This window comes from Raphanus sativus, chromosome 5 (genome assembly GCF_000801105.2).
Source record: "Raphanus sativus cultivar WK10039 chromosome 5, ASM80110v3, whole genome shotgun sequence".
NCBI lineage: Eukaryota > Viridiplantae > Streptophyta > Magnoliopsida > Brassicales > Brassicaceae > Raphanus > Raphanus sativus.
The window spans coordinates 19667390-19685932 of record NC_079515.1 but is presented as its reverse complement, the minus strand read 5'-3'; the positions used below and the strand labels follow the sequence as shown (position 1 = coordinate 19685932).

Below are 18543 nucleotides of genomic sequence, written 5' to 3'. Positions count from 1 at the left end.
GACTATATGCAAAATAATATATAATAAATCCATTTCCTCCGATTTCTTGTCATGTAACAATTTAGAACAAAAAGTTTTGTGACAATCATATTAGTTTTTTTCTTTCTTTTTTTTGCTAAAACACACAATCATATTAGTTGCTAGTATATATTGACTTTTTATCTGGTCTGTAAATCCGACTTGAGTATGTAGGTCCAACGCGTGGAATTTTATACACCTGCACGTTCTTTTTTTTTTGAAACTTACACCTGCACGTTCTTCAATCGTGAAGAAAACATGAATTCCACGTTTCCATACAAAACAACTAATGTTGCACCTTTCTATAGATAAGTTACATCGGTTCATCGGGTCAATCCCGAAAAACACACATTTACTATTATAGAAAAGATTAATTCGAAAATATATCATATTGTTTGACTAGAGTTTAGAATATCCTTTAACTAATACCAGAAAGCGCACTTATCATCTATAATGTTCCACCTTATAAACCTTATAAACCATCTGGATAACTTAGTAGTGATGATTTAGTTTTTTAAAACAAATCAAACCTATTCATTTGACAACAGCTCTGTTTTGATGTCGAGTCGAAAATACAACAACTCTGTTTTAATGTCAAATAAAAACACAACAACTCTGTTTTGTGCATTGACTTGAAAAATACGAAAACAACTTCCAATTTGCTCGTAAAATATGCGATTAATTTATTATTTTGGACTCACCCGACACTAAACTAGGCCAGATAGATTTTAGATAAATTAATTATGATTTCGGCTCACAGGCATCAATATTAATTTTAGAGTAATTTAGGTGAATACACATAAAAAGATGGCACTCACGTAACTGGGTGTAAGTTTTCCGTAATTATGTAAATAACTAGACTTATTATTGGGTTTACCTCCTAGAATAAACATCTATGTTCACCCATCAATAGGAATCAGTTATTTTACAATCAAGATTTTTTTTAAAAATGAAACAAAATATTGTCAAGTTACATTATATTTTCAAAATAAAAAAGGTTAAGAAATAGTAATATAAGCGAAAAAAATAAAAATAAATTTTAACGCCGTCATAAAAACACTAAACTCTAAATTCTAAATCCTAAACTCTTGGATAAATCCTAAATTAAAACACTAAATAGTAAATTTTTAAAATATAAATCCTTAATCCTAAATTTTTTTAGGGATTAGGATTAAGGCTAAACCCTATATATCTTCCAAGCGGACCTCTGTAACCATGTTCTCACCTTGACCTTCTGCTCCGGCTCCATCTTCTAGCCTAGGAACGATCTGTGCCATTTTCCAGCTCTTTGCCTCATAAACTATGAGTTGTATCATATCCAGAGGAGAAGTGTCTTCACTGTTGACGATTTTATTGTTTTGTCCCTTCCATATGTACCTTAGCAACCAAGGGAACGATTCCAAACAATCTTTGATACTCCTAGCTCGCTAAGAAAGTCGGCTGAATCGCTAAAACTTTTGTTTATCTTCAGCCACCACCAGTTCTCTAATCAGCGGTTTGTTCCAGCAATTTTTCTTGGGGATGATCAGGTGATGCACTCTTAGGTTCCGGTAAACTACATCTTCCACAGGAATGTCCGGTCGCGCTTGCGGGTGATTCAGATTTGAAGCTTGAATATAAGACATCACTTGGATTCTCTAAGGACATATATGTATATGATGATGTTGTGTGTATTGTCTGTATAAGTTATCGTGTTATCACCTTACCGGATAACACAATAAATATTCACATGACTTTTAATGTTACCGGTTAACATGATAAATATATATATATATATATATATATATATATATATATTATAATGGTTAAAAAACTTTTGGCTGGTATTTTCATTGTTTACTATCATTTACAATTGTAACATAACATGCATAAGAATTTGTTGTGCGGAAACCTCTAATTCAAGATGAATCAAAGCTACTATTGTTGAATCTAACACTCGGTTAATACCTCACTTCACTCATGAGAATCACTCAAGATCAAAGACAAGAGAAATTAGTACAACGATCCATTAGGAAAAGTATCTTATAAACTGTCATAAAACTTAACGAAAAGGAAACATCATTGAAAACAAAACTATAAGCTAAAAAGGAAACTATTTGAATTTGAAGTTATGTTGGCGCCAATGATGTAGATGCTGCTGCATCAGGACTCCCCGGGTAAGAAAGATTCAACCACGAATCAGAAGGTGTGGCGTCGGAAACATAACGAGAGAGATACTTGACATTGAAGACATCTGAAGTATTGTTATGGCTGGGAGACGTAGGCGATAAGCATTGTCATTTATCCGCTCAAGGACCTCGACAGGGCCGACTCTTTTGGACTTAAGTTTGTTATAGGCATGTGCTGGAAGTCTATCTCGCATGAAATAAACCCACACCAGGTTGCCAATGTCAAAAACGACATGCCGACGATGCTTGTCTGCTGCGTCTTTATACTTCGTAGTAGCTGCTTTCAAATTAACGAGTGGGATAGTATGTATCTTGGCAAGTGACTCAACGAACGTTGCGGCATGTCCATGTGATTGAGTGATATCAGGTAAGGCTGAAAGGGAAATAGGACCATGAGGAATAGTGCCATAAATCACCTGAAACGGACAGAAACCTGTACTGCGATTTGTAGCTTGATTATGTGCGAACTCGGCCTGCAGCAACTTGGAATCCCAAGAGTTAATCGCATCACCCACGAGAAATCTCAGAATATTATGAAGAGAGCGATTAACAACCTCCATCTGACCATTAGACGAAGGATGATAAGCAGAACTCATCTCAAGTGTAGTACCTAAAAGCTTCCACAAAGAATGCCAAAAGTGCCCAAGAAACTGACAATCTCGATCAGACACAATGGACATGGGAATGTCATGGAGCTTATAAATTTCGCAAAAGAACATGACATCAACTTGGACGACGTCAATGGTCTTCCTGCAAGAAATAAAGTGTGCCATTTTTGAAAACCGGTCAACCACAACAAAGATGAAATAAAAACCCTTTTGTGTATGGGGAAGGCTGACAATGAAATACATATGCTAATATCTGTCCACGGCTGCGATGGAATAGGTAGTGGCATACAAATACCTGCATTTGAAGTTGTACCCTTTGATTGCTGACATATGACACATCGTTCTACGAATCGCTCGACGTCACGACGAAGAGAAGGCCAAAATTAAGAAGACGACACTAGTTGAAGTGTACGATCTCGTCCCACATGTCCTTTCTTGTGTAACTCTGAGAGAATTCGTAGACGAAAACTGCAGTCTGGTATACACGATATGGTTCCATGGAAAAGAAACCCATCATGCATAGTATAATCAGATGGTGCGACTCCTTGCGACACGGCTTCATACATCTTCCCAAAATATGGGTCAGACGGATATAGATCAGACAAATTGCTGAACCCCGGAACTGAAGTATGAAGGACGGCCAAGAGAGAGCGACAACGATTAAGAGCATTGGCAACTCGGTTAGAAACGCTGAAAGTGTGTTTAATAACGAACGTGGAATGCTGAAGATAAGCTATCCAAGACGCGTGTTGGGAAGACACTTTACCTTAACTACTGAGATGTTTAAGAGTATCAAGATCGGTATAAATAACAAATTCTTTGTGGAACAAGTAATGCCTCCAATGTTTTATAGCACTGATCAATTGCATAAATTCCCACGTCATAAGTACTATAACGGAAACGTGCACCGGCCAATTTCTCACTAAAGAACGCAATTGGACGTCCTTTTTGGTTAAGCACCGCGCATATTCCTGTTTTCGGTGCATCAGAATGTAACTCAAAGACAAGGGTGAATTCAGGTAAAGCTTAGGACCGGAGCTGAACAAAGTTTGCCTTTGATAGTGGAGAACGCCTGCGCTGCTTTATGTGTCCATGCGAACTGACCATCCCTAATACAGTCAGTAATTGGTGCCATCAAGCTACTGAATTGAGAAACGAAGAGGAGATAAAACGAAGCCAAGCCATGAAAACTGTTCACCTCAGTAATTTTAGTGGGATTCGGCCAAGATTGGATGGTAGAGATCTTATTTAAGTCGATGGCAAGTCCCTGGGCATACACAACATAACCAAGAAAGTGTACGGTGGGTGATCCAAAATCGCACTTCTTTAGGGTAGCGAAGAACTTATTGTGGCATAGGACAGTTAGAACTTCGGTGAGATGGCGGACATGTTCATCAATGGACGAGCTGAGGATGAGGATATCATCAACATAAACCACCACAAACTTTCCAATGAATGGTTGTAAAGCTTGGTTCATCATCCGCATGAAAGTACTTGGTGCGTTTGAGAGCCCAAACGGCATAACCATCCATTCAAAAGGTCCTTCTAGCGTCTTAAAAGCTGTTTTCCACTCATCGCTCGGTTTGATTCGTATCTGAAGATAACCATTTTTAAGATCAAGTTTGGAAATGATCGTTGCAGTACCAATTTGATCAAGTAAATCGTCCATACGAGGAATCGGGAAGCGATAGCAGATTGTAATTTTGTTGATGGCACGACTATCTACGAACATTCTCCATGAACCGTATTTTGGAATGAGTAAGGCAGGGACTGTGCAAGGAGACAAGCTTTCACGCAGGAAACCTTTTGCAATGAGCTCTTCCACCTGGCGGTGTAGTTCTTTTTGTTCGCTTGGACTTATACGGTAGTGAGATCGGTTTGGAAGGGCAGTGTCTGGAAGAAGATCAATACAGTGCTGGATATCACATAAAGAGGTAAGCCATTAGGTAGGTCTGTGGGAAAGACGTCGTCAAATTCCGCGAGCACCTTAGATAACAGAGCATGGATATTTTGTAACTGTGAAATTGTTGTTGGTTTGGTGAGAAGGGCTAAGACCATTCCATCGTCTCGCATTGCGGTGATAAAAGGAGTATAGCGTAGGAATAAAACAGGGCTCGGGGCTGCAATGTTCTATTCTGGTGGTGAAGGTTTGAAAACAAACTTTTTGTTGGCGAAAGTGAAGCTATACGTATTGAGGAAACCGTCGTGTAGAAATTTTCTGTCAAACTCCCAAGGTCGACCGAGCAGTAAGTGACACGCGTCCATTGGAATTATGTCACAATATGCTTGATCTTTGTAGGATGGGCCAATAGAAAAAGAGACGAGAGTGCGTCGCGATCCTGGTGTAACCAAGCGAGTTTGTAGGGTGAGGGATGCGGTTCTTCTTTCAACTCGAGTCTTCTGACGGCATCTGCAAATATCACGTTTCCGCAGCTACCGAAATCGATGAGGAATGTACAAAAATTTCCGTTAATAGTGCATCGGGACTGGAAAAGTTTGTTGCGCTGAAGGAACTGATCTGTGGACTTCGGGGCAAGACATAAGCGACAAATTACGAGAAGGTGTCTTGTATCGGGATAGACCTCTTCTTCTTCATCCTCTTTTTCCTTGTCAAATACAGGAACAGACTCTTGTGGTGCTTCTTTCAATAAGTAACCCGCGTCTATTACGAGAAAGACATGCGGATTGTCGATGGCCGGCTTCTCCGCAAGAATAACAGCGTCTGCGTCCTATACGAGGTTGCTGACTAGAATTGGCTGGGAAAATTGTTTATTCTGACTTTGTAGTGGCTGTATCGTTGCTTGTTGTTGTGGAAGGAGTTGGGTTTTGTCGGTTTTTTCGAGTGGAACCCCATGCTTGGAAGCCATCGAGTATGAGCTTCGACATTCATGGCCTATTGATGAGCTGCCGATATTGTTTGCGGACGGAATAAGTTAAGAGTGAATTGAATTTGTTGACGAAGACCTCCGATCAAACGAGTTGTTAGTTGTTGCTCTGTATTGCGAACTTAGACACGATTGATCATCCTAAAGGATTATGTTTCATATTCATCAACGGTTTTTTTTTTCTTGTCGCAGATTCTGGAATATTTGGAACATGATTTGATCATAGTTGTAGGGAGATATCTTTTTTGCATCTCTCATTTCAGTTTATCCCACGAGATGATTTTTTTTACCCAACCGAGATCTTGTTGTCTTGACTTGTGACCACTAAGCGGCTGCTTTCTCTCAAAATCGAATGGTGATGAGATGAACACATTGATCTTCTGGAATTTGTTTGAACTCGAGGATTTATTCGATGGTTACAAACCAATCCAAAAGTTCTTCAGCATCTGTGGAGCCATGAAACTTGGGAAATTTTATTTTGAAGCTACATTTCCATGCTGTATAGATGTTGTCATTGTCGTTATCTGAGTCGGAATTGTCGTTATTATTGCGATGGCGGATAGGTTGATTGTGGAGTGGAGCAAACAGGTTTGATTCATCCTCTGACTCATCATTGTCATTGGTATGGACAGGGTGTCTAGGGTGTAAGGCGGGAGTGGTGTTTTGCGTAGATAAAGCAGCAACTGCGCTAATGAGAGCTGCGACCTGGTCCTGCAGTTCATTGAGAGATTGCTGTGATGTGGGTATGTCGTCATCGACTGGTTGTTGAGAACCAGACGTGCCGTAGTTCTGGGAACATATTTTGCGAACCATTGTCGATGGCCTTAGCGAGTTTCAGAGCATAGACGAGGTCTGATACCAACTACGGCAATCGAAGAACTTTTATGGTTCTTAGAGACTTGTTCTTGGATCAATCAAAAATTTCTTTTGATAGCTTCTTGAGACCAACTTCTTATTTGATCAATTTAATCAAATTTCACAAGGTATTTAAAAATCAAAAGCTCTAAAGTTTATGATTCAAAGTGTATCAAACAAAGAAGAAAAAGCTCTGTTTATATATTCCTCCGTTTGGACAACTCTCATTAGAGAAAAGTTCTTATAAACTGTCATAAAACTTAAAGAAAAAGAAATATCGTTGAAGACAAAACTATAAGCTAAAAAGGAATTTATTTGAATTTGGACGTTATGTTGGCGCTATTGGTGTAGATGTTGCTGCATCACTCTGTCTCTCTCGTATATATCTACTTTATTAAAACAGAAGTACACATATGGATTAACCCTACAAGTTGCACAATATTTACGCCTAAATGCCATTGAGAATTAAATTAAACTACCTAATTTAATGCTTGTCTTTTCCTGTTGAGTTAATGTGTTGTCCTAATATAAATTAAGTTACCTATTTTAATGTTGTCTTTTTCAGTTGAGTTAATGTGTTATCCTAATATAAAATTTAATTTTTTTTTTCTATTAAATCAATTTCAAAATTATTTAAAATTTTATTAATGTTGTCTTTTCAGTTTAATAAATACATTTCATAATTCTAAATTTACTACATTTAATGATAATAAAAATCGCATATGATATGGTATGAGATCACTATCTTTTAATATTCGAACCAAAACAATTTTTATGTTAAGTTTAAGTTTTTGCCATATGTTATTCAAATTTATTTGTTATATAAATTTTTACTTTTATATTTTAAGAATTTTAATTTTTTTTAAACAATTCAAATGAGTTATCCGAACCAGAGCATGAACCGAAATTATAAATACCGAATGAGGCTAAAACCTTTCACCCCAAAAATCTAAAACCCAAAGAGACCTGAATCAAATCCGAATGAATATCCGAACGCCCATCTCTACTACAAGATATAGAAACTGAATCACTTTATTTATTTTCAAAAAATTATTTTCCATTGATTTTCTCATTAGTCTACAATAATTATGAAAACTAATTGTCAAAATCTAATCTGAAAATTATTGAACACGTAAGCCCATTTATAACGAATTAGCAGTTAGATCAAATATATTTATATTACATTTCATTTTTTTTACAAATTATAATCTTAATTTTTATGTCACAAATTTGTTAAAAGTCTAATAATTATTTATTGTTACAAATTTTATAAGTAACGTATCATGTTTAATAGCATACTAACCATATTGTGTATTTTCATACTTATCATTTAAAAACTTTGTTTGTTATATATTTTACACATACATCTAATCATATAAATGTTATATTTGTTTAGGTGATCTCCAGTGTTGGTGATACATTTTACGTTAAATGCAAAAATATAAAATTACTTAATTTAATATGATTACATTTACAAATATAACATTTAGTACACCCAAATTAAGATTTAAAATTAAATACCGAGTGTGATTATTTTTTAACAAATTTATATTAATATAAATTCCAAATATTTGGAATTCGAAAGCATTATGACCCACACCTATACTATTTTAATTAGGATAACTGAATCTATATAAGAATATTTTATTGAAATTTTAATTTTTGTTATAACTGCAAAAATTAGTTTTCGACATAAATTTATTATCAAATATTACAAATACATCATTTAATAAAAAAAATTAAAAATAGAAAATAAATACTCGTGCGGTCGCACGGGTGAAGATCTAGTTGGATTTACAAGACCTTACCAAAATTAAATGACTAAACTGATTTAATACTTAATCGACTTAACCAACAACCTAGTTACCCGAGTAACAACCTAATAACTAACCCTGGAATACTAAAGCTTTGATCACATATCAACAGAATCTTCAAAATCTAGTTTTTAAAATATTGTCTAACAAATTTGAGGATAACAGAATAAATAACTGTATAATTTCAAAATTTTACCTGTGAACAATATAGATATAAAATATATATGTAAACTATAATGGGCGTGGAAGCACCGTGGTCTAGTGGTCAAAGTTTAAAGGCTTCTACATCCAGATCTGGGGTTCGAATTCCAGACAACGCAATTTCTACAGGAGGAGATCTGGGTTTCAATTCCCGGAGTATTGTCGACTGTAATATCGTCTATTATCATTGTTAGCGTTATTCAGAATTGTAGCATAGTTAACATGCATACAAATGCTTTGAAATCCATTCTTGGACCACAATGTATAACAACATCGAAATATAGATACAAAACCAAATTATACGCTAACTAATCCTTTATCCGACTAATATAATATTTTGTAAAGTAACATCACACATACTAGATACAACTTCACATATCACTTTTCTTTTTGTAAACTATACAACTTCACATATCATTGTCACCAGTAAGATCTTCAACTCACTAAGTTCAATCACCGGGTAACTAAAGTCATGACTCGTTTTTCCGCTACCACCTACAAATACAGTTTTTACGGTTAGTATCGGTAGGCAGTGTTTCAAAAACAATTATATAAACCGTTAAGAATCATTTTCAAACTGTTCCGAACCTCTAAAAATCAAAAGATGTTTTCAGCTAGTGTTTGTGGTTTGAGGCGGTTACAAATACATAAATAAATATAAAATTAAATAAATACACATAATATTATTATTACTCATATCATATTAAAAATTGTTATATTTGATTACAATAGTATGTTTATATATTTTATTATGTTATAATAAGTTAATATTAGTAATTATTATTAAACCGATGTAATATCTCATAGTCAACCAGTCACAAATATTTCACAAACGCAACAATTTTTAAAAGTTATACCAGTCATACAAAACGCTTAATAACTCTTGAAACCGCAATCACCTGCATCCGCAAACTTTCACACCCATACCCACAACCGGAACTGCTGCGTTTAAACCAGTCGGACCCTAAAATACCTACTTGATCCACAATTCTTTGCATTTATTTTATTAAATTTAAGCCGTTGATCAGCATTTCCAATACACCTTAACTAAAACACTTTACTCAATCCACATATTTTTTGTCTATTCAACCCACATATTCTTGTGTAGAGTCAAAATTAAAATTGTGCTGCTAAGGTTAGGTAAATAATAAAGCATTAAGTTAAGACTCGCCCAAATAAATATTATATACAAATTATTTTTACATATATTATTTATTTTTGTTCATTTACATATTATAAAATAATAAATGTATTTAATAATTGAGAATCAAATAACTATTATGTATATAACTAAATTAGAATAAGTAAATAAATCAAAACAATCATTTTTATTTATTATAATTTTATTGGTAAATAAATCAAAATAGTCATTTTATTTATTTTATATGGTATATAATAAAATTTATATAATATTATATATAGTATATTTTAGTATGAATGTTTACTAATGGGAGTTTCTTACTCCTATGATTTTATTAACATTTGTATCTTTGATATAACAAAAAATTTAAACTATTTATCACAAAAAAATTCAAAGTGAGATTTTCAATAATATTAGTAATTTATAATCGTTTTTAAAAACTTAGTACAAATTTTGAAATTAAAATATTTAGGTCTCAATACTTTTTAAATGAAATTTTTTAAATTAACATATTTATGTATTTTATATGGAATATACTTTAATTTAAATGATATAAAAATAGATATATATGTATCTACACATATAATTAATCTCACTGCTCACAAAAATTCAATGTTGAATTTTTAGTAATTTAGTAATTTAGTAATTTATAGTCATTTCAAAAATTTATAAGAAATAAAAAATAAAAAAAATTATTATATGTTTAATGTTATTGTTTAATTTATTTTAATAATATAAAAATCAAAAAAATGATGGAAGATATAAAATTGTTATCAAATCTTTATTATTCAAAATCATTGATTGTCATATATATTCAATCATATTAAGTAATTTCGTTGTTTTTATTTTATGAAAAAATGAATAGTATTATTTTCTACACTACTAATCAATTTGATTGTTATATATGTTTAAATTAATCAACATATTTTTCTAAATTTTTTAAGAATCATCCTAATGATAACACATGACTACCTCAAACATTGCTATGTTTTTCAGCTAATATAAAAGATTTTGTGGCGCTTGCATTTTTTATTTTAATAGATACGAAGAAACTCCGCTCAATTCAAACTATTTTACAGATGAAACTGGAAACTGGTTTCCGTAATTTGGCTATTTACTGTAACCATGTATATAACGAAAACATATACTCCCTCCGTTCCCGAAAGTAAGATTTTCTACATTTTATTCTTGTTCCACAAAGATAGATTTTCTATATTTTTAAGGTACTTTTGTATACTTTTGAGAAACATTAATTATGAATATTTGAATTGATTAAATTTGATTGGTGGATAGTTGTTGGAAAGTGCATAGAAAAATAAATAGTAAACTAAAATAAAAATATTTATTAAAATTCTTAATAAACGTAAAAACTCTAGAAAATCTTACTTTCGGGAACGGAGGGAGTATTTAACTTTAACTGTTTGCAATCAGCAAGTGTATACTCTCACTATTTTTTAAGCAGAATAATATTTTAAGTTACTGTTGACTATATAAATTCTGTTTAAAAGTCAACTGTTAATAATAAATGAGAAATTTAATATCAACTAGGAAGTGATCGTTATTCTTATATTGAATCCAAAAAATTAAAAATAAGTATTAAGTTATCCAATTATTTATAATCACTAATTTTGTTTCCAAACTACTATTATTTGTTTTTTTGCAGAATATAGTTTCAAGTTAGGGGTGACTGTAAAACTAAAATTAATAATATAAATTTAGAAAATAGAGAAATCAAATTCATAAATTTACAAAAAAAAATATAATACTGACAACGAGTCAACATGTCCCATGTTCAGGTCTTGAGAAACACATATTACTATTATTTTAAATATTTTTATTAATGATACAATCGAAATAATTTTTAAGTTTTCTAATATTTTCTCTGCAATTTTACGAGTCAACATATCCCATGTCTGAGTCTAAAAAAAACGCATTTTATTATTATATTTAATGTTTGTTTCATTAATAACACAATCATAATTAAATTGTCTTATTCTTTTTTTTTTGAAACTAAATTGTCTTATTATTTGAAACAAGTTTTAAGTTCTCTACAATTCTATTCCATAGCTGTTACCCAATATTAACCATCTGTAACTGTAATTTTTCCTTTTTATTATTGTTTCTTCATCAAATAGGTAGGTTTATTCTCCAATATTCGATTTTAATCACTAAACTAGATCATGACCCGCGCGACCGCGCGGGTTTTATTTTTGTTTTAACACATAACATATATTCTATAGTAGTCAATATAATTTAGAGTTTGTCCATTGCACATAATATAGTTTTATATAATTTCGAGTTTTTCCAAAACATATTGTTTAAGAACAATGTTAAAACTGTTTTTTGTATTAATAGTTTTTTCATTGGTGTATTAGAGATATAATTGTATGGTGCAAACATTAATATAATTAATATTAACCAATACGTTTGGATTAAATATCAGTGTTTTATAGATGTACTGTGAAGCACTAATCTAATAGTAACCAATACGATCTGGATTAACATAATAGTGTATTATAGATATAGACGTAAGGTGGAGACACTAATCTAATATTCCACCACCTGCCCTTCTCCTTTCCAGACCTAGTTTTTTCCAATACGATTTAGACGAACAAAACTGAAGTCTTCATTATAATTTTAACAAAAAAGTTATTAGTTATTATAAGATAGACAAAAAGACAATTTAATGGAAAAATAAAAAAATATCAAGAAAGAGTAACCGTGCGGATACATAAATGTTTTATATTTGGTAAAATAATTTAAAAGAAACTGTATTAATCCAAAAACAATTATAGATGCAATTTTTTTTTAATTAAAAGAATAGTATTTTGAATGTGTATGCAAAAAATTCAATAAATAAAAATGACAATGTGTTTTTTTTAGAAAGTTAAGTGCAAGAAAACTATACAATCTTTTGTTTTATATTTATTGACAATCTAACTATTATGCCCAAGAAAGAAAAATTTCATTGTAAATGTCCATGTCCATACATAATTAATAAGCCCATTAGTAACAACAATTATCCAGGAAAGAAAGAAAAACAAATAGCTACATCTTATTTTCCTTTTCTTTGATTTATTTTTAGGCTAGTAGATTCATAATTGATTTTTTTAAAAAGTTAAAATTGATGTTTCTGTTATTGAAATCCCATAAATACGTCAAGTTACCTATTAAGTTAGATATACATAAATACAAAATCCCATGACACCGATATTTTTGATATAGTAGATTAATCTTGGAGAAAGGGGTTTTCCATATTTACGATATTTCAAATCTATAAATTTGATTGCGAATATTTGATTGCCACCGAGATTTTAGGTATAGTAAACTCATAGTCGGTTTTTTTTTAAGTTTTAACTGATGTTTCTGTTATGGAAATAAGAATATATTTTTAACTTGGTGAAAGGGTTTTCCCATAATTGATTACTTTAAAGAATAAATTAATATTTCTATTTAGTGTACATTATATTCATTATTTGAGCATCAAAAAAATATATTATGATATCTTTAGTATTGAGTTTCAAAAAAGTACCAATGTGGTTGAAACATGCTGTTAAATTATTTGGTTAATTCAATCCATTGGTTTGGGAGATAATTGGAGCAAGATAGTCAAAATTGTGCAATGACATGTTTCGGATTCGTTTATATTTTTAATAACATGTGTAACATTTATTTTTATTTCTATTTATTTATATATTTATTTTTAAGAATTCAGACTCGTGTAATATTTATATTGGAGACGTTTGTTGTATTCATTCGACTATAATAAAAGAGAGGGATTTTTATATTTGTACTATAATATAATATATATACGGTGGAGTTAAATGATAGTCAAATGATTTAGATATTTATAGTCAAGTGATTTACGTTCATATGAAAGTTCGGTGGAGTATATGTTAAATGAAAGAATAGATAAAAAGATGTGATGTGAAATGATAATTACGGTGGAGTTAAATGATAGGATAATTAAGGTGGAGTTAAATGATAGGTGCTTAATATTAAACTCTTTAAGGAAATATTTAAATGAAAAGTTAGGCTAAGAATAATAATGTGATGTCCAACTTTAAAATCCACCTAGAAGAAGTTAGAATGTTTCTGTTTTAATAAGATAGATATCCAGAAAATGAGTTATTTTTATAAAGCGACTTATTAACCTGAGTATAGTGAAAATGCCAGTGTTATTCTGTGTAATCAATCACTCACCACGGCCGCGCTATAAAACCCGGGCCTGATCTAGCATCGAGCTAGACATTGGAACTTGGGACACCTCGAATAACCCTAACAAGTCGGAAAGACAAAAATATTTAGAGGCTGTCAAAATAAAAAAACCTAATGCCTAGTAAATGTACCGTCCACCTAACTTTGATTTGGTGGTGTATCAGTCAAAGAAAAAAAAAAGAAGAAGACGGGAACCGATAAACCAAGTATTCCATAAGAAAAATACAAATGCCAAATCAGACAAAGAAGGTACGAACGGCGTCGTTTAGTCCACGTAGAGTAGACTTCTCCTACAATTGACCGATTTTAACCGGTAAACTTAAATTCGTGGAAAAAACTCCGTCTAAAGTCCGTCTCGTTCCGTTAGTCCGTCAAATATAAATAAGAAGCTTCTTCACTCAATCCTCTCTTTTTTTCTTCCTCTTCCCTCTTTCTTAGTCTCCCCTATAAATCTCCCCTTTGTCTCCTCCTCCTCTTCTCACATTTCTCGGGAGAACCATCAACTTAGACGAGTTATTCCGTTTATCATCTCCGTTTCTCCCGTCTTTTCAGCCGGAGGTTCGATTTACTTTCTCCCTTGGGAACAAACTCACCCTGCTTGCTTGTATCCCAGTTTGATTCTGTAGATTCTTAGATCTGGTTTATATCATTGACTCTGTGTTGGATCTTGATCTGTCTTTGTTTCATTTCATGGAGCAATGAGAGTTCAGTTTCTCGCATATCAAAAATATGCTGTTTTAAAAATGATTTGACAAAGTGGATAAAACTAATCTCGCGTGTTACATTAGGTGTTCGAGTCAACGGATGTTATAATAATTGTAATAACGTCCTTGTTCTTGATTCAGATCTTGGTAAAGCGAGATGGAACCACATGGACTAAGAGCTGTAGGTTCACACACTTCTCTGTCGGAGATGGACGATCTTGATCTGAGCCGAGCATTAGACAGACCGAGGTTGAAGATCGAACGGAAGAGATCTTTCGACGAGAGGTCAATGAGTGAACTGTCTAGGCACGATTCTCCAAGAGGCAGGTCGGTTCTCGACACCCCTCTCTCTTCTGCTAGAAACTCCTTTGAGCCTCATCCTATGATGGCTGAGGCCTGGGAGGCTCTTCGGAGGTCTATGGTCTTCTTCCGTGGCCTTCCTGTTGGTACTCTCGCTGCTGTCGATAATACTACCGACGAGGTCTTAAATTATGACCAGGTAACAAACAACAACATATTATCAGTGGATTATATATAGCTCTAGATTATACTCCCTCCGTTTTAATATAGATGATGTTTTAGGAGATTGTTTTTATTTCAAAATAGATGATGTTTCTTTAACTTTATTAAAAATTGTGTAGCCAATTATACTATTAACATTTTTATTTATAATTAAATACATTAGTATTTAGTTTCTACTTTCAATAATTATTTGTAGGAAAAGTAAAATTTTTAATATGTGTGAAAAGAGCTAAAACTTCATCTACTATGAAACGGAAGGAAACAGAAGGAGTATTAATAAATGTTATGTTATGATCTGTTTCTGTAGGTGTTTGTGCGTGATTTTGTACCAAGTGCACTGGCGTTTCTGATGAACGGTGAATCGGACATAGTGAAACAGTTTCTGCTCAAGACACTTCAGCTTCAAGACTCCGAGAAGCGTGTTGACTGTTTCAACCTTGGCAAAGGTGTGATGCCTGCAAGCTTCAAGGTGAGTCACGATCCAATCCGGGAGACAGACCACCTCGTTGCAGATTTTGGTGAAACCGCCATTGGAAGAGTGGCACCTGTGGATTCAGGGTTCTGGTGGATCATCCTTCTCCGTGCTTACACCAAGTCAACCGGAGATTTGACTCTCTCGGAGACACCAGAGTGTCAAAAGGGAATGAAACTCATCCTCTCTCTGTGCTTAGCTGAAGGGTTCGATACCTTCCCCACGCTGCTTTGTGCTGATGGATGTTCCATGATTGATCGTAGAATGGTAAGTAAATTAATTAAGGAACATGACATCCTTCCTTGGCTGTAAAAAAAAACTAATTATTTGTTTCTTGAATGGTGAAGGGTGTTTATGGGTATCCAATTGAGATCCAAGCGTTGTTCTACATGGCTCTGAGATGTGCCTTGTCGATGCTAAAGCCTGACGGAGATGGTAGAGAGGTCATTGAGAAGATCACTAAGCGACTTCACGCCTTGAGCTTCCATATGCGTAACTACTTCTGGCTTGATTACCAGCAACTCAATGACATTTACAGGTATTAATTATACTGTTTTTGCGTGACATGATAAACAAAAAAAAAACACTTAAAAAAAACTCAAATACATCTTTTATCTGAAGGTTCAAGACCGAGGAATACTCACACACGGCGGTGAACAAGTTCAATGTGATGCCAGACTCAATACCAGAGTGGGTTTTTGAATTCATGCCTCTTCGGGGAGGCTACTTTGTGGGTAATGTAGGACCTGCCCATATGGACTTCCGGTGGTTTGCACTCGGCAACTGCGTCTCCATACTCTCGTCCTTGGCCACTCCAGATCAGTCCATGGCCATTATGGACCTTCTTGAGCACAGGTGGGCTGAGCTTGTAGGCGAGATGCCCCTCAAAATTTGTTATCCTTGCCTCGAGGGCCGCGAGTGGCGCATCATCACTGGCTGTGACCCCAAGAACACTCGGTGGAGCTACCACAACGGTGGTTCTTGGCCAGGTCTGTTTTCTTTCCCCTAAGACTGATTGCATAACTGAGATAGATTGAATTGTGTCAACACGTATCAAATAATTGATTTGATTCTGACCATGCCTTTCTGCTGCAATGTACAGTTTTGTTGTGGCAGCTAACTGCAGCGTGCATTAAGACAGGAAGACCGCAGATCGCGAGACGTGCGGTTGACCTGATAGAATCGCGTCTTCACAGAGACTGCTGGCCAGAGTATTACGACGGTAAGCTTGGACGGTACGTGGGGAAACAGGCTAGGAAGTACCAGACCTGGTCAATCGCTGGTTACTTAGTGGCTAAAATGTTGCTAGAAGATCCTTCACACATCGGTATGATATCCCTCGATGAAGACAAACTTATGAAACCAGTTATCAAGCGATCTGCGTCTTGGCCGCAACTTTGAAAAACAGGTCTCTGTTTCTGGTCTGTTCAGTACTTGTCACTTTACAATTTTTTGTTTTTGTTTTTGTTTTGTTTGGCTGTTTGTATGATAATGATATTAATAACTTCTGCGGAAGATGGGGTCATAGACTTTATTGATTGCTTCTTTCTTGCCTTGCAAGTAAGAAGAAAAGAAATGGGAAAAGATCGTTTGCCGTTTTTTCACATCTAACGTTATACTTTTTATTTGCTGCCGTTTGCAATCGACAGTTTGTCATAGTGTAGCTTTTATGATGGTTACGTTGTTAAACGTTAGTGCAAAATGCTACTTGCGCGAGATGCCTGTGAGACTATTTCTTAATGTTTTCAAGTGTTTGGAGTTTTGAATCGGTCTTGCATTCTGCAATGTAGTAAGAACTCCGAGCCCTAACTGACTATCCTCCTTTGCTGTAGATTGGTATGTAATTTTTTTTGGTTGTTTTCAGACATTGATTGCTCTACGAAAAGTTTCAAAATGCCATTTAAAAGATTCAGTGGTTTCATCATATGAGAAAGCAGTTAAGAACACAACAATTTGCTTATGATGACTGATTCTAACAAATGAAGCAAACGGTCTATCATAATTATTGGTCTTGTAAGTTGTGTTAAAGCAAACAAAATCTCCGAAGAGGTTTTAATAGCTTATAGACCGATCATCCGCAAAAAAAATATTATGACCATATCGTCTTCATCAAGTTGCATTGAATAGAAAATGATAAATTATCTTCTTTTTTTGCAAGTATTCGAAAACTGCTCCAGCATCTTTTTTTACCATTGCTTCCATCCGTTTACGGTATATGTAACTGCGATAGTCTTTCTCCAAAAGCTCGAGATTTTCTCTCATCCAACTTCTCTGCTCGTCATGTCAACAGTTGTTTTTGCTGAAATTCATGACATCTCGGCTCATCAACATGTTGTTTTTGAGAGACAGTAACTGCTCGATTTCTTCACTAAGAGCATCTCCAAAAGACTCTCTATTTTAGAGTTTGCAAAAACTCTATATTTGAAGTTTCAAGGTGTTTCTCTCCAAAAGCAAAACTGTAAACTTAACTTTAAAACTATTTATATTTTATTTTATGATCCTTGTATTTATCATAATTAGTGTAAATCCATAAAACTTTTATAAATAACTAACAGATATATTAAAAAAATTACATAAATATTAATTAATAAAATCTTACACTAAAAGATGAAATTATAAATAGAGATATATAATTAAAAAATAAACTACAAACAAAATATCACATTATTTCATAAAATTATTAATAATTTAATGAAAATAATTTGGTATCTTTTTGTAGTTTAATATTTAAATATGCATTTTTATTTGTAATTCTAATTTAAAACTAAAATTAGACAATAATAATATTACAAAAGAAACTTAATAAAAAGACTTTTTTAAAAGGGTACATGAAGAAATAATTACTATACAATGTGGTATTTTGTTTGTAGTTTAATATCTGATTATGTATAATAATTATTTCTTCAAGTACCCTTTTAGAAAAGTTTTTTTATTAAG

At 33.4% G+C, this 18543-nt stretch overlaps 1 protein-coding gene across 1 annotated transcript; it reads left to right on the top strand.

The window, feature by feature from the left end:
- Positions 1 to 14306: 14306 nt before the first annotated feature.
- Positions 14307 to 17204, top strand: LOC108805137 (alkaline/neutral invertase CINV1). The gene is made up of 6 exons (XM_056986252.1): positions 14307 to 14466; positions 14754 to 15111; positions 15442 to 15873; positions 15954 to 16144; positions 16228 to 16595; positions 16709 to 17204. The coding sequence occupies exons 2-6, from the start codon at positions 14770 to 14772 to the stop codon at positions 17005 to 17007; spliced, it is 1632 nt and encodes a 543-aa protein (XP_056842232.1). The 5' UTR covers positions 14307 to 14466; positions 14754 to 14769; the 3' UTR covers positions 17008 to 17204.
- The last annotated feature ends 1339 nt before the right edge of the window (positions 17205 to 18543 follow it).

What these genes read in the sequence shown, in the direction of transcription:
- LOC108805137 (XM_056986252.1), top strand. Translation starts at nt 14,770, where the DNA reads ATGGAACCACATGGACTAAGAGCTGTAGGTTCACACACTTCTCTGTCG. An exon ending in AGGTCTTAAATTATGACCAG is followed by an intron (nt 15,112 to 15,441) that starts GTAACAAACAAC and finishes CTGTTTCTGTAG; the next exon opens with GTGTTTGTGCGTGATTTTGT. An exon ending in CAACTCAATGACATTTACAG is followed by an intron (nt 16,145 to 16,227) that starts GTATTAATTATA and finishes TTTTATCTGAAG; the next exon opens with GTTCAAGACCGAGGAATACT.